General features: G+C 37.0%; 2 protein-coding genes across 8 annotated transcripts in view; one reads left to right on the plus strand and one right to left on the minus strand.

The window, feature by feature from the left end:
* Positions 1 to 24,081, plus strand: part of Camta (Calmodulin-binding transcription activator) — a 62,515-nt gene extending 38,434 nt beyond the window's left edge. For 2 of the 4 annotated variants that reach the window (XM_011055369.2, XM_087413902.1), the window contains 11 exons: positions 7,324 to 7,512; positions 7,650 to 8,048; positions 8,448 to 9,230; positions 9,420 to 9,755; positions 9,967 to 10,214; positions 10,412 to 10,611; positions 10,852 to 10,959; positions 11,791 to 11,948; positions 12,287 to 12,783; positions 15,614 to 15,769; positions 17,345 to 24,081. In XM_011055369.2, coding sequence (XP_011053671.2) covers positions 7,324 to 7,512; positions 7,650 to 8,048; positions 8,448 to 9,230; positions 9,420 to 9,755; positions 9,967 to 10,214; positions 10,412 to 10,611; positions 10,852 to 10,959; positions 11,791 to 11,948; positions 12,287 to 12,783; positions 15,614 to 15,769; positions 17,345 to 17,483 — 3,213 coding nt within the window. In that variant the 3' untranslated portion in view covers positions 17,484 to 24,081. Of the gene's footprint in view, positions 1 to 7,323; positions 7,513 to 7,649; positions 8,049 to 8,447; positions 9,231 to 9,419; positions 9,756 to 9,966; positions 10,215 to 10,411; positions 10,612 to 10,851; positions 10,960 to 11,790; positions 11,949 to 12,286; positions 12,784 to 15,613; positions 15,770 to 16,026; positions 16,052 to 17,344 lie in introns of all 4 variants that reach the window. The other 2 variants (XM_087413900.1, XM_087413901.1) reach the window with 2 other exon arrangements.
* A 687-nt stretch (positions 24,082 to 24,768) lies between these two features.
* The window catches only part of tn (tripartite motif containing protein thin), a 76,186-nt gene continuing 74,020 nt past the window's right edge, over positions 24,769 to 26,934 (minus strand). For all 4 annotated transcript variants that reach the window (XM_087413897.1, XM_087413898.1, XM_087413896.1 and 1 more), the window contains one exon: positions 24,769 to 26,741. In XM_087413897.1, the coding sequence (XP_087270023.1) occupies positions 26,310 to 26,741 (432 nt within the window). In that variant the 3' untranslated portion in view covers positions 24,769 to 26,309. The remainder of the gene's footprint in view (positions 26,742 to 26,934) is intronic.

Consider the following 26,934-nt stretch of genomic DNA (forward strand, 5'->3'; position numbering starts at 1 on the left):
AACGTAGAAAACTAATTACTGTCAATAATTGATGATAAACAATAAAAATAGGTGTGAAGAATAATTTTAACGATTGTTTTTATTATTTTTAATGATTTTAACATTAAGAGTATTATTTTTATTTATTTTTATGTAAATTGTCCGCGTTATTTAAGACATTTTATATTTGAAATCTCGAACGGTAAACTTAAAATAGATGAAATCTCTTTATTGATGTGACACTATCATGTGAATATCAGATTTGATATATTTTTTTCTTTATCGAAGATGCTCGATTTTATTTAAGACTTTTTCCGTTGGGAGCTACGATTTATCGGCAGAATTCCGATACTCGCGCGTGTGAGTTGCGAATGTAGAAAAGATGAACTGTCTTCGTCCTCGGTGTCGAAAGGAGAGTCGATTTATCGCTCCTTTTGCATTCGTAAATCAGGTAGAACACATTTCTTCCGGTAGCATGTGAGACAGAGAGAGTGTCTCGTTTATATAACCGTTGAGTCAAAGGAAGAAATCCATAGCCGCTCTCTTTCACGTATTTCTAAAGTTCTCTAATACTTTTGCATGCTAGCCTTACGTGATTTTAACGTAAGAAACTGTATGTGAAAAATAATAATTATTTGACATAAATCGCAAAAATTCTGATAGAAGTTAGTTTACGTACAAAATAATAATGATTTCACACACAGAAAAAACGGTTTTACTAAAGTATTCAAACAGCTAAATATAGATCTGAAATTTTGGACGTGAAAATAATTACGCAGGATGCTCAAATTGGTTGCCAGAATGTTAAAAATTTTTGCGACATTGTCATCAATGCTTTCTTCGTAATCATTCTACATAATTATTTTGATGATTCAACAAAATTATTTTCAGATCTTTGTATGCAGAAAAGAAATATACAGAAATACAAATACACTAAAGAAAAAGAATTGAAGCAGAAAATTTCATTGAGTAAAAGAATGATTTGTTAAGAGAAAAACATAGCTCTTCACAAAATCTTAATGAAATAAAAAGTATTTATATATATATATATATATATATATATTATATATTATATAAAACATGCATATCTTTAATAATTTTCTTAAAATAATATTAGACATTTAGCGTATATTAAAATTTGTATGTTTTTAACATAAGAATTATTATAAAAGCACACTTTCGTCTAAGAGCCGTCATAATCGATGATCGCGTTTATATTTTATAAGCTTCTTTGGTCACGTATGTATATATAGGAAAATATTATAAGCTAAAATATTCCATGTCTTTGCTTGACCTATTTCACGATCACCGCGAAACGCAATGCACAGAACAATATTCAAGTGTGCTAGGAATTTGTAAAGGATGTGAGAATTTAATAATAATAAGCCATATATTTCTCATACAACGTCATAAGATAAATTTCATGAAAAAATAAGCAATATGCTAATATTAATGTCAATATAACTATGCTAATGTAATTAATATTAGCGAAAGTGGTATGCTAATGTAATTAATTGTATATAACTTCTAGTTTTCCAAATTCTAACAAGTGATGTTAAGTAAACGTTGTGTATTCTGAAATAAAAGTATTACATGCGCAATGTAAAAGATTTTATAATGTTTATGAATTAATGAATAAACATTAGCGTTTTTATTATTATAAAAAATTATGTTTTCTTTTTGTCGAATTTTTTTTTGCACAAAGCTACTTATGTCGTACTTTATACGATTCAAGCTTTAAAAAGAAATTATGTTTGCTTTTTGTCTAATTATTTCTTTTACAAAGCGCTATTTGTGTTGTACAACATTCAAATGCTTCATCGTGGATTATTTCTTTTTTAATCAAATATATCTTAACAGAGCTTTTAATAGAAAAACCGCGTACTGGAATAATTTTTAATAAAAAGTACACACTTTTGGCCAACAACATAACTAATAACTGACGTTAATTATTGTATAATATACAGTGTGTCTATCACATGGAGATTAATTGACATTTACTTTACTTAGATTATTATGTAATATGAGATTATAATTGGCGTATACGCGAAACGCGTGAACTCGCAATAGAGCTCTCGCTTGCCGGTTTAACCTAATTTTTGTCCAGACACATTTCGCGATTAATCAAGGTAAATGGACGTGAACGCGAGCGGGGAAGTTGTAACGAGAGGACGCACGAATGCTCGGGGTAAAGCCGAGGTCGCGAGTTTTCGTCTCCGAGCGCGGCGCGACGAACGGCGGCACGAAGCATCCTCGCTAGAATGCAAATGATCAATTAACTAGTTGTAAATCACCACGTGCTGGATGGGGGCTTTATCTAGCGCCGTTGTCGGTACCCGGCTGGTCTAATGGCCGGTGGAGCCGACATCAGTTTCTTCCATCCTATTTTCGTATGCTCTCCACGATCCTGCTATATGAAATGCTCCAAAATGAGCAATACGAAAAAGGAAGAAACATTTTTTTTCATTTTATCTTGATATGATCCTCGCGCCGAATATTGCCCTTTCTCATTGGTTGATTTATATCAATTACGGTACGCAATTTACGGTATTATCGGATGTCGTATTTTTTAACTCGATAACAATATATATTCGTATTATATTCATATTAATTTTAATTCTGTGCGAGTTACGTCTTTGATTTTTAAAGCTTGAATCATTTGAAAGAACTTTATTCCTAAAAATAAATCACTCATTCAGCGAAATTTTATGATGGTATCATATTTTCAAGAATAAAAATTGTTATAAAATTAATTTTATAATGACATCAAGCAGAAGTTATTTTAAGAAAAATCGTAATGATATTATTCATTGAGTGTATGATTCATTGAATGCATTTTGACGATGATTTTGTGGTGGATTCTTGACATGATAATTTTTAAGTGATTTTTTAAAATTAAAAGTCATTGTTATATCAAGAATTAATCACAAAATCATTATCAAATGTATCAGATGATATTATGATTTTTCCGAAAATAACTTCTACTTGATATCATCTTGATTTTGTGTTCTACCATCATCTGGGGTTTTAGACATAGTTGACATTATTACTGTTATTATTTTTATCACATCGTATAATAACTCGTTTTGTCCATTTTCTGTTACTCTTACTCACCATTTCCTTTTGGCCAATCCTCATCGACGATATTTATTATCCAGGACACGTTCGTTCGAGAACCTTTTCGAAAGTTGAAACTATACCCATGGGACGCACACGAAGGTATTAAGTAGCCTCCGAATTCCCTGCCACACGGCTACCTTTTCGTGATTAACATTTGGAACGGAAAAGCTATTTTAAATTAGTAAATGAAATTTGGTTCTAGAATATTACAACAACGTACTGTTGAGCTCGTGTGCCAATTGATAATAAGAAATGATCTCTTCACATAAATTATTTTATTTGTTATAAATGATTGTGTTTATTGAGAGAGGATACAAATTATAAGTCAAATCTTGTAAAAGAGAATAGTAGCGCAAAATTGTTTGCGTCAGAATCAGTGAAGGATAATAGATTATTTGTTGATGGATGTGTAATCTTTTCCCAAATCCGGTTACATGTTTTCCATAAAGTCTAGGTTATCGTATTTATCTTGAAAATCCAATCTTGCCATGCCTCATCTAAAATGAATGGTGTGTGGGTTCGGTTCACGTAGCAGGCCTAATCAAAAGCTGGCGCTGTCACTGCAAAATGTGCACAAGATACGTAGCCCGACGTGTATGTAGCCCTGTGTCGTGCGGTATTCGGGTTATCCTCAATACCACGTGGAAGATAGCCGCAGAATCTCGCGGGAATTTAATTTACACTTGGCAGATGGATGGTGCTTCGAGTACGAATGCGGACCGCAGTCATTCTAGCCGAATGTGACAAATGTCCGTATTTACACTTCGTATTTCGCTCATTAAATACTCAACTTGCATGTTTCTGCTAAATCCATAATTATGAACAGAAACATCATTTTCCCAGTCTTTATTGATACTAATGATACTTCAAAATTATATTTAACAGAATATGCTACCGCATCTCCTGATGTAAAATATATATCATAAAATTCAAAACGTTATGAATTTTAATTAAAAATAATTTTATATTGAAGAATTTACGCACTAATTGTATCAGACAGCTCTTCTATTAACGTTTTAAATTTTATGTTATGTATGAAAGTCTTACTAAATTTACTTAAAAAACATTATCCTTCTTACAAAATATTATATTATTACAATGAGAGAATATATAATAAAATATATGTAGAATTCACGAAGAATTTTTCTTATACATTCTAAAACTATATTTTATTGTGAATAAATGTTAGCGAGATATATCAGAAATAATTATAAGGTGTTGTTCTATAAAATATAGTGCCCCAGATACATTCATATGGTTCGACGCGAGACCGAGATCACGGCCAAGAAATTTAATGGACTAGAGGAAGAGACAGCCCACGTGGGGGTTGTGGTGCTTCTGACAAAAGCTCTAATGACGTACGATGGTAACCTTCGTGAGGAGCACGATACATATTCCGGCTGATATGCATATTTAGTACCGTTCTATAATCTTCTCTGTAGAAATGGACGGGGCACTCTGCCAAATCAGTGAAATTGAATCGGAAGAGAATTTTTAGGTAAAGCGCTTTATTACGTTATTATATTTTGGAATATCGAGGTAGCGTACGCTCTCTCATACTCGCTCCGTATTTCCAGTCGAGTTAAAGACAAACTTAATTAGAATATCGCAAGAGAATTACTCGCATTTATCACACGCGCCATTATTCCTGGTCCTTCAGTTACAAACAATAAAATTTCAAACAACAAACTTACCAAACACTACGCTATACGAACAATATTTATGAATGCCGCATTTAATTTAATTTATAATAATTTAATTTAATTTAATTTAATTATATTGTGTATTTAATTTAATTATATTGTGCAAAAGAATTCAATTTTTAACAATTATGATATCTTTGTATTCTCTCTCTCTCTCTCTCTCTCTCTCTCTCTCTCTCTCTCTCTCTATCAAGATTTATAATCATTGAAACCATAAATAATGACACAATTTCTATTGTTGGACAAATTATTATTTCATCAAATTATCAAGTCGTGAATAATGCATATCTTATTATTATATTAGTTTTGATCTCTTAATATCGAAATTTTACTAATAATCTCGGAATTGTGCATGAAAAGAAGTTTTATTAAAGTAGCTAAGAATTTAACTAGATATACAGATCTGAAAATAATTTTGTTGGACCATTAAACTTATTATGTAGAACACTTAAGAAAGTATTTCCGCTTTTAATACTCTTTTTTAAAGAATTTCTTAGAAAAATGTATAACAGCTATAAACTTGAAAATTGATACATTTATTCTTTAATATTTAACAATAGTAAATCTTTATTTTATTTACATGCCTCGACAAATTTACAAATAATTATCAAAATATCTTTTATAACATTTGAAAGAATTTGTAAAAAAACTTAATTATAAAAAAGAGAATTTAAACATCAAAGAAAAATGTATCAAGTTTCAAGTTTATAACTTTCATATTTAAAAAACAATTCCTAAAAATGGCGAACTGAAAAAAAGCGATAATATTCTAACAAATATTAATATTAATATGCAATATTGCAAAAAGTTTAACATTCCAGGAAGCTCGAGCGTCCTATACAGAATTATATTATTGGTCTAATAAAACTAGCTATCTTTAGATCTGCGTCTAAATTTTTGAACACTTTAGCAAAATTATTCTTTTCGTGAGGTTAATTATGGGGCACCCATACACTTCACACTGTTGCCTATGATTAAATTTTTCAAATTGGTCGAATCGACCGGGTGCACTGGTTCGTTTTGCATTATTGTACGTTAGGTCGCGTGTCGCGGGCGCCCCTGACTACCTACTTACCGCACCTTCAGCTGTTGAATTCGTTTTTTTTCCCGCGAACGCTGGCTTTCTTCTTTTATGTCCTCAAGTAGCCTGAATTGCTGATAAGCATCGCATGCCGTAATACGAATATTTATAGAAACGAATTTTGCATTTTTATTCTGATTATGCGCATCGTGCGGGTCCGCCAAGTGCCGATTATTGCGTGCCGCGTTGGCGCGTGTGTACGGTTGAAGGATGAAAGAGAAAAATGGAGCGGAAAGGCGGGGATTACAGAGACTATCGTGATAGACGACATCAAAAGTCCTCGCGATAATTGCATTTCTTAACGTCAGTAAGAAGTCGGTGTTACTTCCTTCTCTAATAATGCCGTACTATCGCATTTGCTCGGTTAAAATTACGCCGAGCGGTTCCTCGCGGTGAAAATCAATAATGAACCGTAATAATGGCGCTGTTATTGTTAGCAGCGTGTAAATGCGAATAACGTAACATGCACATTTCACGTCTCTGTGTTACATGTGCGATGTAAGGTATACGGTAAGATATCCGACTCGAAGACAGTTTCTCCATTTTTCATTCGTCTAGTACGTCAAGCACGTATGTGTCGTTGCTGAATTATTCATTATGTTAAGTGTTTTTGGTTCTGATGCTAGAAGACAGAATTTTCCAGGCCAAAACCCCGTCCAAGAACTCGTGGTTAATTATTTTGCCGTTTCGACTTGTTGACTATGTCGTGTTAAACAGTATAAAAGTGAAATCTTACTTTCTCCATGAAATTTGAATATATCTTATTATTTTGTTTTTATATACATTTAATTTTACAAAATTAATCGATAAATTTTTATTGTAATTAAACTCCTTACTTTTATTGTAATTTAACTAGATTAAAATATTTGATAGATCAGAAATGTCTATGAATAATGTCTATGTTGCATAAAATCTTTTCTTAAATCGTATTATAAAGATATTAGGTTACATTCTTTTGAGGAACAAAATTTTCAATGCCTGTGCAAACATATGTTTCACGGAATTCGTCGTTCAACGTGTGTTTGAGACTATCTATGATTTCATTTCTTCAATGTGTGTTTGAGACTATCTATGATTTCTTCAAAGATGAAAGCGCAGTCTGAAAGATAGAGCAGAGATCTGTCAGCGCGACTTTCGGACTGAAGCCAAATCTGTAGAGAAAGGCTGTGTCAGCGGAATATATCTGAAATGCATTCCATACAGCTTTTGTAACAAGTCTACTTCGGTTCAGCGTCTCTTTGCACAATTTATTTTATCTTTATTCGACGAGTGTTAAAATAAAATATCAATTTAATAAAATTTGAATAAAAATTAAATAGCTAAATTAAATGCACTATATGATATGTTAAAACATGTATATGTATGAGATATCAGATTATATATTTTATTTTAATTTATAAATGCATGATTTATAAATGTAACCTATTCTTTTATTTTCAGGAAATCGCCGCCATCCTAATCAGTTTTCAGAGGCACGCCGAATGGCAAAGTCGGGAGGTGAAAGTACGACCACGAAGTGGTTCAATGTTACTGTACTCGAGGAAGAAAGTACGCTATCGGCGCGATGGTTATTGTTGGAAGAAAAGAAAAGATGGAAAGACTACACGGGAGGATCACATGAAACTGAAGGTAATTTTATGTTAAAAAACAAGAAGAATACTAAATATTTAAAACGCTTGCAGCTTATTCTAAATTCCATTAAGATTTACGAAAGAAATTTTGTAATGAATTTTTATTAATGTATTATTATATTAATCTGATCACAGGTTCAGGGTGTCGAGTGCATCTACGGCTGTTATGTGCACTCGGCGATCCTTCCAACGTTTCATCGCCGATGTTACTGGCTACTGCAGAATCCGGACGTGGTTCTCGTCCATTATCTGAACGTCCCTTATCCGGATGGTGATGCGAAGCTGGCGGCCTTGCCACCCTGCCTCGCGCTGCCACCTGACAAGAAGGAGTGGACGCGAGACGAGCTAGCGTCGCAATTAAGGCCCATGTTCCTCGGTGGAGATGACGATCCGAACAATCCTCATCTCACGCAGCACTCGAACCATCCCGTCGACATGATAGTCTCTCAGTTGCTTGATAGGCAGAGGGCATCCTCCACTTCCTCCACCAGCAGCACTCAACTCGCACCTAGGAGACTTACGCCCGACAATCAGGTATTATACACGTCATACAATATGGAATTTTCAATAATAATTTATCACGTTTGAAAATTACTTGCCGCAATAATTATAAATATTAATTGTAATATAATAGTAGTAATAATTAGATGATAGTAGATATTAGTAGTAGTAGTAATTAATAATAAGTAATTAATAATAATTAATAATTAAATAATGGATAATAATAGCAATAATTATATAAAAATTAATTGATATTAATTAATAAAATTAATAAAATTATTAATTGGCCGCAATAATTATAAATATAAATGTTTCTACTACGGATTAAGAATCTTTTTTTATAAAAATTATTTAATAACATTATGAAACGTGATCGCGTAGTCAAATAAATTTTAGTATGTACGACTATGTAAATATAACTGTTTAAAACAGGTCTCTTCGACAACGGGAGGTCAACAACAATCGACGACGGCGGCTCCGGCTCCCCGCGTATATTCAAGACATTCCCATTCTACTCAGAGCCAACAGCCGGCTCCTCTAGTTTTAAGTTTGCAACAAATTCAAGGCGGTGGTGGTCTTCTGATACTCAACAGTCAACCATATCATCATCAACAGCAGCAGCAGCAACAGCAGCAGCAACAGCAGCAGCAGCAGCAACAGCAACCGCAACAACAGCAACCGCAGCAACCGCAGCAGCAACCGCAGCAACAACAGCAGCAGCAAAGTCAGCAGGTGGAAATGCAACAGGTCACAGAGCAACAAATCGTACCGCAAACCAGCGTCGATCGAGAACAGCAAACGCAGCAAGAAATTGACGCACAGGAAAGTTTGGACAGATCTGCTGTGCAGTCTCTGCCAATGGGCGGTTCCGGTTCCGAGGTGACCGATTTCGCGGAGACGCTGGATCTGAGTCAGGAAGACATTCAGAGGACACTGTCGGCCAATATGGTGCCTCCGTCGCCGTCGCCTTCGCCGGCGGACAACAGCATGATTAATCCGATGGACTTTATCGACTCGTCGGACGACGTGCTGGTCAATCTGGACGCGTTCGACGTGTTCGGCGATTTGCCGGAGCTGCACGACTTCGAGGCCGAGCAGACGAAGCACGAGGAACAGCGAGGTGGTCCCGAGAACGACGTCGGATGTCATCCTGGTACAACCGTCCATATTGCAGAATATAGTCCTGAGTGGAGTTACACCGAGGGTGGTGTAAAGGTGTGAATAAAATATATTTACAACTTTCTTTTTTTCATAGATATTCGCTAATTACTATGTAACATAACTATTAGTTGTAATTTTCCAATCAACAATATACTTATAACTAAAGAGTGGCAAATTATAATTAACAATTACATGTTATTGTTAATTAGTGTTTGCCAGGATTTGATATAAACGGTATTTTAGGTATTAGTTGCTGGTCCGTGGACCGGCGGTAGTGGTTCTCAGTCGTATTCGGTACTTTTCGACGCGGAACCGGTCGAGGCGTGCCTCGTGCAACCGGGTGTACTGCGTTGTCGATGTCCCGCACACGCACCAGGAATAGCGTCCCTCCAGGTGGCCTGTGATGGTTTCGTCGTGTCTGATAGCGTTGCCTTCGAATATCGTAGAGCGCCGACAAGCGAACCTAGCCCAGAGAAAGCTCTGCTGGACCGTCTTGCGGACGTTGAGGCCCGTCTACAGGGTCCCGGTCCGCCGTCTCCCGCGGCTCATCTGGAAGAGCGACTGGTTGCTTATTGCCAGGTACTTCTGCTACTTGATATTTTTATACCTAATCATTAAACTTTACAAAATTGGATATATATAAATTTAAATGACCAAAATGTTATTGAGCATTAAAATTCAGCTCAAACCAAGTGAGGCATTTTTCTTATTTAGTTGTATTCATCATGTATGATATCGGTTTGATATCATTTATTGTTGTTTAAAGTTTTATCATTTTGAAATATTGCAGGATGCTGTTGTCCGTCCTTGGCGAGCTGGAGCGGAACCTCTTCAATCCGGAGGGCCTACTCTTCTGCACTTGGCGGCCGGATTGGGATACTCCAGGTTAGCCTGTGCACTCCTTCACTGGAGAGCAGAAAATCCTAGTAGCATTTTAGACGCCGAGGTTGATGCTCTTAGGCAGGACAGCGCCGGCCTTACGCCACTTGCTTGGGCTTGTGCGGCAGGGCATGCCGACACCGCCAGGATTCTTTACAGGTTCGTAAAGATATATTCTTATTTAATCAACATTTGTTTAACATTAATTATGAACAACTGGATCCAGTTGTTCGATTATTACAAAATTTACACACCTTCGCCTTTCGTGTAGCTCGCAATTGCCTCATACCACGAATATATGATTTTTAATTGAATTGATTTTTAATAAGTACTTGTTGTTAACTCTGCCTCCATAGATGGAATGCTATGGCACTACGCGTGAGGGACTGTCAGAATAGAACGGCGACCGAGCTGGCCGCGGAGAACGGTCACACGGCGATCGCCGAAGAACTGAATCAGCTCGAGACCCGAAGGCAAGACGAGAGGCTTTTCTTGCGACCCGCCAGCCCTAGCCCTAGGCGGCCATCTCAAGACAGCGGTCTCGATCTGGCGTTGTGTTAGTCTCGTTTGCTATTATATACTGCCCTCTTTTCCGTACACACGCATACACATTCACGTATCTGATACACGTATAGTCACACCCTACCCTTTGCCGATTAGCCCTTTCAGCGCCATTATATTTTCCCTTGTCCAGTTTGTAAAAATTGTAGAGTAACAAAAAGGCCGTAAGTCATGCGAGCGTAATAAATTAGGCAACGTATATAGTATTAAGTGGGGTTTATCGAAAAACACACAGGTGGTTCGCCGCTGCTGGACAACATGGAATTGTTACAAGAAGATGAGTCGTCGTTAGGCCTCAGCGAACAGGGAATGGAGAGCGCTCCGACCCCTCAGGAGACCGTAGGTCCGTACCTTCCTCGTTTCCTCTTCTATTTGTCTGTCTGTCTGCCTGTCTGTCTGTAAAAACTATCCGTAATTTTCTATCTGTTCTCTGTGACACACTACCGATAGAAACGGACCGGCCTAGACGTACTACCACAATCACGTGGTCTGCGAATTCCGTAGAGATCCTAGCTGAAACTGCGTCCGCCTCCCTTGTTCGCAGACACATACATATATACACATTTGTTACACATACTTAGACACATGTACATGCGTACAGCAGTGTTCTCTTTCTCTGTCTATCTCTGTATGCGTACTCGACGACCGAAATCGGTCAACGATTTCGCTGCCTTCTCTAACTCCTCTGAACTCTTGCAGCTTAAACAATTGGTGTTGCTTGGCCTACGTAACCGCTCATGTTGGATGAATTGCTGTGTAATGTTTAAATTTTCTTAGCCACTACCTACTGTCGGCTATCGAGGTCTATTCTCGAGCAATAATCTTGTCTGTATATAACCTTTTCACGATAGTATAGTGACTAAATTATCACCTGGACAGACACGCGATCTGCTCAGTCGACCAATGTGGAGGTATCTCAGCCGGCTATCATCTTATGAAATGAATAGGAAAGCGCCGTATTCACCAGCGACTTGTCTGATTCTTCGTGCTGTCAATTCGTGTCGTAGCGACGCACTTGGTGTTAAACATTTTATCTGACATTGCGACAGTATCTCAATGCATCGTAGAACACGTTCACGGCTTTTAAAACTTCGGTGTTGTGATCGATGTGATTTCGGCGGTCTGCCACCACGAGCTTTTCGAATTTGGCTAGGGTGGTGATTCCTTTTTATAGGGGAAGAAGACGCGAGGGTGCTGACATTGGCAGAGCAAATTATAGCAGCGCTACCGGAAAGGATCAAGAGGGCGGAGGGTGATTCTCCGTCTTCTTCTTCGCCACCACCACTCACGGCGCCTCTGTCACCCTTGGAAGATGCTCTCATGGAACAAATGGTGAGAGTATCATGCTATTATTGATAGTCGGAATGTCGCGTCTTGTAGAATTCTTTATTTTTCTTGTAGAATTTCTACTTATGTTAGATTTTAAAGCGAATTAAATATAAATAAGAGATTGTGAATGATTAATTGGAACGTTGAAACTTTCTCGGGTGAGACAAAATCTTCTGGCGGATATAATCGGAGAAACAACACCATTAACAATTCAGTCTTGAATTATAATTAGGAGTAAAATTTTGGATTAAATCGGATTAGAATTTTGGTAAATAGAACTTCGAAGTTCCTGGGTATTCCGTTATAAAGCTCTATTTACATGCTAATAATACTGCTTGTAGCCTCTCGACTCCGGGGAACTGTTCGACTCATACCGTGACTGCAGCGGCGGCGCCGCTTCAGTTTCGGACGCCGATGCCGACGCCAGTCCCTCGAGTCCTTCCAGCAGTTGCCTGACGCCAGACTCACCGTCCCCGCCGCCCACCACTGCTGATTTCTGCGAGTTTCTGCAGCTGCAATTGCAACTTGATGGCAACGGTAACGCTCACAGCGGTCAGTACTACTCGAATGGCTGCGGTGAGCGCAAATTGAACGGCATGATCGGTTCCGGAGCCATGACGGCGATTGGTGCCGGAAACGGCGATGGCAACGGTGAGGCGGATCTCAGCAGATTGACGCTATCCGATCGCGAACAGAGAGAGCTTTATCATGCCGCCAGAATGATCCAGAAGGCATACAGGAATTACAAGGGTCGCCAGAGGCAGGAGGAGGCTGAAAGGCATGCTGCCGTTCTAATTCAACAGTACTATCGCCGTCATAAACAGTACGCTTATCACAGGTAACTTCTCAGATAGTCAAATCTGCATAGACAGATTTTGAGCAGAGCATGCTACTAATTTTTGATAGTAGAAAGACAACAAATTTCACATAGCGTCTATAATATTTGATTATGTCGATAAATTACCAGAAATATGACAAACCTTATTGACACGTTATTGTCAACAGATTACGTGTGATAGAAACAGAGTAGAATGCTCCGCTTCTGCTCGATTTCTCCTGTCAGTTTACTGTCAGATTGCTCGCAGATGCTGCTCGGTTTCTGCTATCAATCTGTTGGCTTTGTCAATCTTGAGCTTAATGCGGACACAGATGAATATGATTTGCAGTGGAATCTGGTTGAATTTACTGCTAATCTGCTAGCAAACTGTTAACATTTATTATCTGGGTTGTCTATTGCGTTAGTTTTATTAACAGATCTTTTATATTCTTATATTTGATTTTATTATTGTTTTATTACTGTTATGTCGGGTAACAAAAAAAGTTATTTATGTAAATTTAAATTATTATGTACAGTTTAATCCCAACAAATACAAATAAAATATAATATGTTATATAACAGTTACATTTAATTTGTTGAGATGTGACGCAAAAGACCAGATAGATTACGTTACAATATCAGTGACACTATAAATAAGACGTGCTGCAGAATCTACTTATATACAGAAAATTGGAAAGGAAATGCCATAACATTACGAAAATTGACCCGGAAATGAGAATTTCAACTTGTTATTCGTGCTTGTATGCTGTATGAGTTTAAACTTAGAACAGAGGTTGTGTAAATGACTCAAAGATATATGCTTTCCCAGAAGGCACAACCTAAAGGCTGTATAAATTAAATTTAAAACAAATTTTAAATTTAAATCAGTACAAGCACGAATAAATGTGATTGAAATACTCACATTTCCGGGTTAATTTCCACATTGTTATGGCACCTTCTTTCCAATTTTCTGTGTTTAAGTAGAATCTATAATGTATCTTGTTCAATGTCACTGATATTTGTAATAGATTTACCAAGTTTTTCGTGGTAGATATATTAAACTTTGTAATTCGACAGAAAAACGACAGAACTTTTTTTGTTACCTGATATATCTTTGTGTGTTTATATTCAGAATGGCCTATTTCGCGCATTTCAATGTTTCTCCTTCCTTTTATCTTAACATTTCGCATGCCATCGAACTTCCTCCAACTTCAAAAGTCTTAAGAACGGAATGAATCACTCGCTGTCTGACTACAATGGTACTAACTACTTTACGCGACGCATGCGACGTTTAGATACAAATCGTCCGACTTTATGCGGGCACGTGTTATCAGGTTTGAACTCAAGGTTGTTAAGTATGACAGATCATTATCTCGTATCGCGCAGACATCGCCAAATTGTTCCGAACTTAGAAAGTTAAATTTCCATCGATATTCCGCTAGTCAAGAAGGTTGCGGGGGAACGTCTTAATAAGGAACAATTAATAACTGGGGGACAAGACGTACCATTGTGAGCCAACTTAACGACCTCCGACTGAATTAGACTGATGCCACCAAAGTTCGATCCCGTGTACCTCTCTTGAGGCGAACTTTTAATTGGCATCGTAAATAATTCGGAAACTTTGCGGATTTCCCTACCTTCGTTACGGTGGCCTGAATACAGAATTAAGTTGGCATTAAATTAATACGACTTTCGCGTTGAAGCTAGAGATCAGTATTCCACCGTTACTCCTTTCTGCGTTCACCAAGTTATATACGTAGCGATTTGAACTTCCTTGTAATGCCTCCGAAATTAGTGACAATCAGCTGACTATATATTATCATTGTAAAATCTTCGTGGAAACGTAAATTGCGAGAAGTAATGAAAATTATCGGGCATATAGCCAATTCTAATTATCATTTATCGCAAAACAATGATCTAAATGCATTAACACGTTTCATGCCAATTTTATAGCGTTTTTTATTGGCAGAATTAGTGCACACTCAGCGCACATTTAAAGCTGTTGTATACTATTCTAATCAAAATGTAAAAGTGAGATATCTCAATTGATAAAATGCCCAATGTGTATTTTATCAAATAACACAATAAAATTGAATATTTCGCGATTTAATTCGTTTCTATTAAATTGTTTTTATTAAATTATTTTTATTAAACGTCTTTATGTCGATTTGTATACAACGGCTTTAACGTGCATTGTAAGTGCGCTAGTTCTGCTAATGAAAAACGCTATTAGACGATATGTTCATTGATGACCTATGGTATTTTCGTTTAATTTTTAGAGAAGGAGGAGGATTTATTTATTTTTAAAATCTTACAGTTTTTCCTTGAGTAAGACACCAACGTTACTTTAATTTTAAGTGAGGCTTAAAATTCTCTCTGTTTCTGTCTCACTTTAAAACGAGACAAAGAGAGTTTTAAATTTCGCTTAAAGTCAAAGTAATGTTGGTGCAACCAGGCCTAAGATTTGTTAATATAATTCACTATTCAGTATCTATAGTATTTTTCTCACATCGTAAAAGTTAAATTTATTATAATTTAATTTTATTATATTTGTTAAATAAGATATACTTCAAAATACAATATCATTGAAAATTAGAAAATTATTATTATGAGGTTGACTTGAACAGAAAGTTTGACGTGAATTATTGTGGTATAGAGCGTGTTAATTTAACAAAATTTTCAGTTTTTTAAATGAAAATTATTTCCTTTTTCTTTATCATTCTTATATCTTTATATACGTTAGCAATTACTTTAAAGTTTCGTATGAGTCATTTTACGCAATGGCTTCATTACCGAATTATTTTTATTTTCTAGACTACTTGAACTTTTAAGCTGTACTTTTTTATCGCAGGCAAGCTACAAAGGCAGCGCTGGTGATCCAGAACAACTATCGAAATTATCGCTCGCGGCCGGGCTCGGCCAGCGTGAGGCAACAGGCGGTCCATCAGCAGGCGGCTCATCAGGCAGCGAGGAAGATTCAACAATTCATGCGGCAGTCCAAGATCAAGTTAGTATCCTTGTATGTATGTGTGCGTATGCGTGCGTGCGTGCGTGCGTGCGTGTGTGTGTGTGTGTGTGTGTGTGTGTGTGTGTATGTACAGTGCTGCATTTCCTATTGCAATGATGTGCACGCACATTAGTTAACGTAGTAGAGACTTCTTGTTAGCACACGAAAGGCTTCTTATCGTACTGAAAAAAAAAAAAAAACGAAAAACAAAGTGTAAAAGTTCTAAAGTCTCCCTCTTCTGTGTGTCACTAATGCAGCTTGTCGTGGGACGATTCACGACCGGTAAGTAAAGATCTTATAATTAGACAATTGTTTTTCAGCAAAACTGCTTGTTTGCATCTTTTTTTTCTCTTCCGTTTCTTCCCTTCTCTCTCTCTCTCTCTCTCTCTCTTTCGTTCCTGTTTCATCTGTGTCGGAAGGAGTGACGCTTTCGTTGCATTGTGTCATCTCTCTCCCTTCCCCTTCCCCATCTCTCTCTCTCTCTCTCTCTCTCTCTCTCTCTCTCTCTCTCTCTCTCTCTCTTTCTCTCTCTCTCTCTCTCTTTCTCGATCTATTTCACGACACACAAATTAACGAGTTACACATCTATATATCGGAAATTAAATACTATACGTGTCATATTATGTTTCATATATTTAGCGATGCTTCATGTTTATTGTTAGAATGATATATTTTATGGATTTGTACAACAAAATCGTATACTTGCCGCTTAGCGACATAGTACCTGCGAATTGCTTGATAATCATTTTGCCAATAACTTGTAGACGGATAAAATGTATCGCATATTTAAAACTTAAAAACTAGCATTTATATTTTGCATATCGGAATTGATATATATTCATTTTTCAATAATGGATAATGTAAATATTCAGTAAAATAAATATTCTCTGATAGCATACATAATTTTTATAAAATATTTATAAAATATTTATAAATATTTATAAATATTTATAAATATTTATAAATATTTATAAGTTTTGTTTTAAATATTTTGTAAATATTTTTGTGGTTTTAGATTGCACAGATCATTTATTATAAATGTTATAACATATTTATTGCAAATATTATAAGTGCTATGAAAATACTTAATGAGACATTATAATCCAAGTAAAAAATATTTATTAGAAATATTTGTTTATATTTATCATAAATATTATATAATAATTTATATTTAACATAAAATATTTAGCCCATTTTAATAATATTTTAAAGTTTTACATAAAATATATATGAAGTATCTATATAACATTTCAAAAAATGAATATTAATAAATATTTATCATAAATATTCTGTGCTGTTCATGTACTTACTAATTTAGAAATATATTATGTACACTTATTTTATTTTCTTTTAGAAAAAAACAGACATCTTTGTCAAACAATATTCGAACTATGATTTCTAAATTTTCTAATTATTATTGTTTGGTAAATTTTTGTCCGTCAATAAGAAAAGTCAATATTAAAGAGAGCGTTTGTTTGCCTTCCGGTATATACTGCCTGATTATTCCGTGTCACGTGTGCACTTACGCGCGAACGATGCGTATTTTTAATATAAAGCGTATATTTCTTGAATCAGGCTGCAGAACGCCAAGGCCGTCGCAAACGGGAACGGGAGGCTGCCAGCGGTCATTTCACGGGCGGCTGCTGTCCCCCAAAGCTCGCCCTCATCTAGCCCAGGGGCCAGCCTAGTAGTCGCCAGCCCGGGGGTCACCTAGTTGACAGTCAGTCCAATGGCACGCGGAGCAGCGGCGACGATAATTCAGTAGCGAAATAACACGGCCGGTGACGAGAGCCGTTGGTGAACGACGCCCCGGAACGGCCGTCGCGACGCTCTGAGGGAGTATGCGAGGTTGTCAACGACGACTACAACTATTACGAGAGGGTACCAGACGTACGACACGGATGATATACGGTTTTGTTCTCTGCGTCTCTGATTTGCGTACCCGATGGTTGACCAACGTCAAATCTTACCTATTCAATCTTTTTTGTCCCTCACACTATTATTGAGTTAACACCGCGTCTCATTCTCGACCGCTCGTTCATTTCGCTTGTATCTTACGCTATTATCGCACTCTACGCGTCCCTGCATCTTCTTCGAGCGAGTATTGGAATAGCAGTAAATAGGCGAGCCATAAGTGGGTTTGCTAAAAATCTATACGAGATCGATCGACTGAAAAAGCTTGTAGAATACAGTTTCTCCTCTCGCTTAAAGTGTAAGACATATGTATCGTGTTTCTTCAAAGAGTACGAGATCCGCTTAGTCAAACATATAAGTTGATTCCTTGTTATACGTCGCGACAACATCGAAGTTGCCGAGCCGTTCCCGTGAAATTTTATTAAATCCTTGTATGCACCGAGCTAAATCGCACAAAATCGTTGTCGCTTTCGTAGGTTCAAATAGCTTGCGAATTTGCCATCGGCAGATTCTACAGGAAACCGCAGATCTTTTCAAAACGAAATATTTCTTCAAAGCTCTTTGTAAATGCAGACATGTATTTCTCTTTTAATGACACCAGTCGATCGGATTCGCCTTCTTTCCTTGAACGAGAAGCACATAAACTGATTATATAAATTTTGAAAATTGTAACATGCAGCATGATGAAACGCAGAGTTCGTTTTTAGTAATTTATTTATTATAAAATATATAGGTATTAGTAATTTATATTATACAAATTCACTTTAAATTTAACTTAATAAATCTCGTAATTGTTGAAACAATAAAAATGAGATACTAAAGAAATTAAAGATTGTTTTTACTTAAAAAGAGAGAATTCTATCGACTTGTGTCATCAATTATGTTCGTATCGACGTAATTTTACTATTTTTTATAACAAAGAAATTTTTATGTAGAAATTATTACGCTGTTTTTTCGACGTGCACTGTATAATCTTACATAGGAAACAAGTAATATTTTTCACTCTTCTTTATGATATGTTCTCATCGATTTTTACTTCTAAATATACAATTCTAATCGATTTAGGTGAAACTGCGACTAGGACTGTATCGAGAAAGGATAGCATCTACGAAAAAAAAACCCTTGATCGAAGGAAAATTGCCCTAAGTTTATATGAAATCTTTGTATTTAAACTTCTTCGGAATTGTTTCCTGGTACACTTTTATTTTTGTTTGATTTTGAGTTCAATTAACATTAATAGATAATTAAATGAATGAATGAACAATCAGAATATGAAGAAGCGACGTGAAATTGATTTTAAAAGTACTAATGAATTATATTTTAATGATGGATAAGATAATTCTCGGAAATATGAAAAGCGAAAGTGAAAAGAAATTCTAAGTACGAACTAGGACACAATTAAAATATTAATTATGTGATTAGATTTTTTATTTTGGTCGGTTTCCTTCGAGCTAGACATTTTTTCTATATTTTTACAAGAGACATAGTTAAATTTGAACGATACGCGAAGCTGAGCACTGCATTTCTATCATTTAGTGCAAATCTAATAGCACAGCATCGAGAATTTATTGTACATAATATGAGAAATTGTCATTTATAACGTGGCAGAAACGATCTCTTTCGTACATGACATTCATTTTCCTTAAGAGTGCTATAATTTGATTTTAGAAAATTTTAGAGAAAGCGAGAGCAAATAGTGGGAAATAGAGCGAGAAGCAAACGAAAAGAGGAATTATTACAGGAGAATTAAAAGAAAAAAAAAAAGAGAAAAGAGAAAAAAAATGAACTGGCCCTTCGTCAAAAGGGCGCAATTTCATCCACGGGCTGTGCTAGTCACAGTATAATCAACTTCGTAGAATTACTTTTTAGTACGTAAGCTAGTCGATTACATTGTTACAAAAAGAAACTACCTACCATTTCTCTCTCCGATAGGGGATTTTTTTAAAGGTTCTCTAGCGTAAAGATATAATTAGCGGTTAAATTAAGGGCGTAGCTGATTGCGGACGCGCGCGATTGCACGGCGCGCGAAGGGCGTGAATTGTCCCGGCGTTCAAAGTTTTGATCGGGTGGACAAACGTCTATTGTGATAAATTAATGGTGATCCAAGAAAGTATTTCCGCGCAAGGGACAAGGGGAGACGGAGATAAAAATCCACGTGTCTCCGACGTACGTCTCCGTGTGCGTGTTTACGCACGCGGGAGCTCTCGCTCTCGAAGTATGAAAGGAAGAAACGGAGACAGACAGACAGACAAACGGATAGATAGAGGATCCGAGAGATAATATGGCGAGCCGATATACGCCGTGCGGGATCTGTCGGGAGAGTAATGCGTCGATACCGCGCGTCGTAAAAAAAAAAAGAAAATGTAAAGGATGCTGCGGAATTTCGAATTGCCGAATTTCTTCGAGACAGTAAATTAACCCATATCGACCCTCTCCCCTCGGGGTGTGTTTTCGCAGAACTCACAGCGGTTTGTGAGATCTAATAGAGCGATGTAATTGCGGAGCGCGAGATGGGGTATTACCACAATATATATTGTACACATGAGTCAATTCCAACGAGCATTTTCATGCCATTAAGCTTAAAGGATTATTAGTTATTAAAAAGAGAGGTGAGGTGTGAGCAGGGAAGCAGGAGAAGGGCGGGGAAGAGAAAGGATGGAAGAAAGAAAGATAACAAATTCTTACACTCTTTTAATCATTGTTAATTAATTAAAATAATCACGATCCTATCGAAATACTTAAAAAAAAAAATGAGTAAAATAATAATAATTATTATATACACAAGAAAAACTATTATTATATATATTCATATTTTTGCTTATTACATATTTAAGAATCTAATAAAAACAAGGGCTAGCGATTATAAACGTAGCGGGCACGAGAGGGCGTTAACGATAACGACGATGATGATGATGAATGAAGTCTCAAGTTAGGGATAATTCTAGTTAGTCGGGCTTGTCGTTATGCGTGGCAATCAGGTTCCGAATTTAAGAATTAATGAAGAAAGACGATACGTCACGCGCGCGTGATCTCGGCGGTAAGACAAAGTTCTCGGCGCAATCATATACGCAACCGATCGAGAACCGGGGTGCACTGTTCGCTTTTCACCAGGGTCTTCGCAAGACAAGTTGAATACAATATTTTTTACCCACGGAACGGCGGACAGGAAATGACACACCGACACCGCGCGAGATTTCCGAAGTTTCGTCGTTGCTCTACTTTCATTACATAATTAACCACGTACACCGAGGGCAAGCTGGGCGGGTGAAGGTATTCGTTAGGTCAAGGACTGAGAGATGTGGTGACGGGATGTGGTGAGGAAACGAGAAGGGAGGAGACTGCTGAGAAAAAGAATAATTTTAATTAAAGACATCGCTAGGATAGGCGCTTCGATGAATACATAAACTTTAAAAGTCATTTATAATACAAATTATTCTCAAAATATAAAGAAGTTTAATAAGTAAAGGAGAAAAAAAAAATTTTTAAATTCTACGTAAGGAAGCCAAGAGTCAAAGACGACTAGATGATAGGAGCCGCATGGCCTAATTGCTGCCACTTTAATTAATTAAATAAATAATTATAACTTTATTACTCAATTAATCTCGATACAACAGATGGGAAATAATGAGAAAAAAAAGAAAGATACCTATAACACACTCTATCTCATGCCACTTTTCAAACTACTCTCTAGATGCAGAGACGAATCAGTAGGTATATTAATAGCGGACTATTAAAAGCAAGATTAAAACTAACAGGAATTAATTCTTCTTCTAAAAATCAGGAACGATCGAGATTCGCGCTATAGAGATTCGAGATATTTCCAATTGTCCATTTCTCCAAGAATCGCACGAGACGGCGCGTTTTTACGGGGCTTGCCCGTGCGGTTTCCGCTGTCGCGAGCCCGCCACAAACCTATACCGGCCCTACCGCGAAACCGTGTTTCAAGAATCGTGTATCCCCCGAAATCACGAGGGATGCGAAAGGGTGAGTTCCGACGCCACAAATCGGAAGTACGCTCTGGCGTGTCGGGATGTGGGATATCGCGGTTTCGAGGACCGCAAGCGCCGAAACGGAAGTTGTTCCGTCACGGCTTTAGGCATTACCGAGGTTGTATCCGAAAACGTCACCCGAGTGCTTCCATATATCGTTTTATCACCCGACGTTTAAACAAGGATAAGACTGATATACAGGGATACCCGGATATCCAAGCAGAACAAGTCACGATGACGTTAAAATGAATTGGAAATGATTGAAAAATCACTTTAATCATTTTGACATCATTTTGATATCGTAATGACTTGTGGTTTTACTTGGGTAACGTTTATCGAACGCAGCCTGATATATCTCTTGCGGAAGCTCTTGCGTATATTTTTTACAAAATAAAAAAAGAAAAAGAAAAAGAAGAATTGAAATGTTCGGCACGATCATCCGGAGTTTATCGCATGGCAGGGCACGATAGACACGGGCTCGCGATCGCGCGAACACGCGGCGTTCGATGCGCGTTGCACGATGTCGAAAGGGTCGAAACGATCGGATCGGTGCCTATCACAATTTGTACAGACACCGGGGATACCAGGAAACACACGAAAACACAAAATTATAATATGAATTACACGAAGTACCACAGATCCAAACAGAGCGCAAGTCATCGTGACACCAAAATGACGTCAAAATGATTCTAAAATGATTATTACTCAAGGAACATATACAAGCAGAACAGCAAATCACGATAACGTCAAAATGACATTAAAATGAATCGAAAGTGATTGAAAAATGACTTTTTGGAATGATCATTTTGGAATCATTTTGACATCATTTTGATATCATAATCATCATTGTTGTTCTGCTTGGGTACCCATAAGCAGAACAAGTCATCATGATATCAAAATTAGTCCAAAATGATCATTACAAGTCATTTTTTCGATCATTTCAGATTAATTTTGACTTTATTTTGATTTTTAACGTCATTAAACAGTCAAATGTTGTAACAAAAAAAAAATCATCATTTCGACTTTCATGACGTCAAAATAAAGTCATTTTGATTTTCTCTCGACTTGGTCTGTTCCTTGAGTAAAAGTCACTTTTCAATTAATCACAATTCATTTTAATATCATTTTGATACGTAATTGTGACTTGTCCTGCTTTAGGACACACGAAGAATTACAGAGACCCAAAAATACGTTGTTCCTTCGTCGCGACGGTCACTTTGTACCTGCTTGCTGCCTGCCTGATCCTACACACGACACAATTCCCAGTCTCGCGTGGCGGCGTTTACATACCATACAAACACATATACGAAACACACACAAAAGCAACCATACAGCACAGAAACTTACGACAATGGCTGCGTTCAGTATTCACTATGAATACTGAAAATCAACAGTATATGTAACGTAAACTAGAAATTATTAATATTACCAGTGAGCAACGGAATGCATAATTACTGCTGCAACGTTTTCAATGTTAAGACTGCAATGCTAGAGCGATCTGTGCTGTCTGGGAGCACACACACAACACACACACACACACACACCACACACGCACGCACACACAGCCTTTTTACTCCGCTCGACGATTGATAACGTCCAAGCATGTCGCGTGTATTTCGTTGTGATAATCTGACGCGTTGCGAAAATCATTTCTCCACGTACGTCGAGAATCGAGCTGATTTGCCATTTGTTGTTCAGTCCCATCGTCGATTTTTTCGCGATAGGGAGAAAGAAAGAGAGGGAGAGAATGAGAATGAGAGAGAGAGAGAGAGAGAGAGAGAGAGAGAGAGAGAGAGAGGGAGAATGAGAGAATGTAAGAGAGAGTGAGCGCAATTTTCCCGGAATGTTGATGATGGTTTCGACGGCTATTTCGACATCAATCCGCTCTTGGCGTTTCCGCGTTTCGAAATTCGGGCGATCGCGAAGAATCTTCGATCCTCTCACGTTATTATCTACTGTGTAATCGCCTGACGAGTGATCGAGTAATCGAGATCGAGTACCCGAAATCAGGAAGTTTCGGAACGAGGACGACGCGTAGATGTGGCACGTACGTGCTAGATTTTACTAGCGGAAAACGAATAACGGTAAAGGCTCCATCTCTTGTAATATTTTTATTATCGCAAGCGTAATATTATATATATATTATATATATAATTAAATTATATTATTAAATAAAGGGATTATGCCACTGTTTATTATTTATTGACTAACGTTCGACTAATATTGTAAATAATAACGAAAATATTTTATCTATATTTCCGATCTCCGGGGGGGCGCCGGGCGGGGGTGGCGTATTATCTCTTATCCGCCTTTGCGGCGATCATTAACGGTCGTCGTTTCGCCCGCCCCTCTATTGTTACACCATTTCATCACATTGCATTTAATAAATTATATATTTATTGACTCACACTTACTTTTCACTTGCCCTACTCACCTTTTCACTACCTTGTCTCACCTTCTTCCTGATCTACTTATTTTTCTCGCGACTCTTCTCCGAAACATTTTAGATGACACTATCAAACTTTGATAATTATCGCTAATGTTGCAGGTAATTATAAGTTCCAGAATATTTGTAAATAATAAGGAAGGATGCGCAATTATAGTAGATCCTTTAGTAAATTATGAAAAAAATTATACACTTTGTTAAAAAAAATTATCGGAAAGTAGAAAAATAATCTAAGTGGAGAGATTACGTTGTGAATAATTTTCTTTCATTAATTAAACTGTAATAAAATAATACGAGAGGTGATTTAGTATGAACACCGGATATTGTAGTTACGTCTGGACCAAGATATATAGCGAATAATATCATTACGGCAAGTTAAAGGAATATCCGGGCAAATAATGATCTTAGAATACGTCATAGAAGTTGCTTGTAGAGCTTCTATTGATACTAAGACAAACTTCCAATTCCAACTGCTTATTTCTCTCAAGTGGAGTACCGAACCAAGACTTCGCGAACCGCTAAATTTAACGATCGTATTCATAGTACAGAAGTAATAATCCTTTCTCGCTTTACCTAAACAGTCTGAACTGTTTCACAAAGAATAATACATCCCGGAGATCAAAAGGCGAGTGGTTCAGAAAAGATTTACCTTGTTATCTTCCTTCCGCAACAGTTTATTTAAAGCATACAAACGGTACAAACTTTATTTGCTGTCACTTTGCATATAAATTAAATTAAGTCGCTCGGATATCGTGCGTGTACGAGAAGGAGAGAGACAGGTAGGAGAGATAGCGGATGTGATATAGACAGGGAAAAGACAAACATGGCCGTACGTATTTTTCAAAGCGGAGAATCGACCGGGGTTCAAAAGATTTTCTCCGAGAATTTGGACCGCTCGTTGCCGAGCGATTCTATTCACGCGTCGTTGCGCTCGTCGATACGATTGCTATTCTATTTTTTTTCTTTTCAACCTTTTCTCTCTGCCATTCCGTCCGTTTCGTTATTTCTTTCATCCTATATCGCGTCCTATGCACGCGAGTATATGAATCCAATATTCGTCAAAGTGACACGAGGAACTATCCGCGGTAAACCGCAGAAAAGCAATGGCAGATCTACGTGTTTCGCAACTCGAAACGCGGGGAGATTGGCTTGTGTGTGTGTATTCGGAAATTTTTTAATAATAAAGAAATTAGCTCGAAACAGAAAATTCCTGGTATTTTCTACTCTGTCAATTTCCATCAGCGGTTCCAATGATCGCAAAACGAGAAAAATAGAAAGAGGGTAAATAATCATTAAAATTTGTGAGCTTTTCTTCAAATCGTTCATTAAATAATAAATCAATCCTGTAAAAATAATATTAGTAAAGATAAATTATTTCATTAATCTCAGCAACGAAAATACTAAATTCAAATTTTCACGTACATCAATCAGAGTTAATCATTTACAATGCAATCTGTGATAAATAATCGCTTTCATTTCTACAACAATAGATTTTTTTTTATTCATGGAGAGGCGCGAAAGTCATCACTTTGCAGAGAAGACTATTTTCGCGCTTCATTTTGTTAGACAAAACTACACGAACGCGATGAATTTATTATGATCAGACAATGAAAGTTATTTCCTGGGCAATGAAGAGTGAAATAAATTATAACAAACTTCATAACATTTACGAGAAGGTTTCCAATTATGAGCGGTAAATAAAAAAAATCTATGTTAATATTTATAGCAAATGAATGAAACAGACTATGTGTGTAATAACATCTCATCCTTAATTTAGAAACAAATTTAATAAGACATGTGCAAAAAATCACTAAATTAAAAAATCCAATATATTTTTCGAAATATTGTATATATCAATTTTAATATAAAATTACCATAATTTACCCTCTATAATAAAATTACATTATTTCCTTCTTATTTTTTTTCAATTTCGAGCTTCGCTAAATATTTGTTAGAAATTTTAGATTGAAAAGTTGGTGCGAGTAAACTATTGGAAATTATTGGCATTCAACTTCGCAGATATATATTCAGATTTGTAGGCGTTGTATTCTTTTATCCAAATATGCGGTGTTGTCTAAAAATATTTTCTAAATATTTGCTCATTTATTAAAAGTACTAATAAACACAAATATCGGCCAACACAATAGGTATCCTTTTCATCAGAGTTCCTTCAGTGTTAATAATCGAGAACTCAGAATACTTGAACCCGGTGATTCTCGCGATCGCAGACGACGATGTTGCCTGTTGACGTGACAGCTACACCCTCGAGACCTTTGAATTCGCCATCGCCGCTGCCCCAACAGCCGAAGGACTTGAGGAAAGCGCCGTCGGGGCTGAAAATCTGTATACGATTGTTGCCAGAGTCGGCGACGATGATGTAGCCTTGATCGTCTACGGCGACACCCCGCGGGAATTTGAATTGGCCCTCGTCTGAACCCTCCGAGCCGAAGGACGTCAACACGCGACCGTTCACGTCAAATATCTGCACGCGGTGATTGTTGCCATCGCTGACGATCACTCGATTGGTATTGCTCACCGCGATGTAGTGCGGATGTTCTAACTGGCCGCGTCCGCTACCGCACGAGCCGAACTTACCCACAAACGTACCGTCCGATTGAAATACCTGCGAACAGTCAGATATTCCAAAGTGATCAAATAGTGTTACTGAAGCTAGTTTAAGATGCAGTGCTTTTAATAATCATAATTCATTCTCCGAAACCAATATAGGTCAATTAGACCTACTCGATTATATCTTTCCGAAGCTGACGGTGAATCTATTGGATCGACTATTCAGTGATTGTTTAAACAACAAAGAT

The sequence above is a fragment of the Acromyrmex echinatior genome, chromosome 15, assembly GCF_024713525.1.
Source record: "Acromyrmex echinatior isolate Ae372 chromosome 15, ASM2471352v2, whole genome shotgun sequence".
Taxonomy (NCBI): Eukaryota; Metazoa; Arthropoda; class Insecta; order Hymenoptera; family Formicidae; genus Acromyrmex; species Acromyrmex echinatior.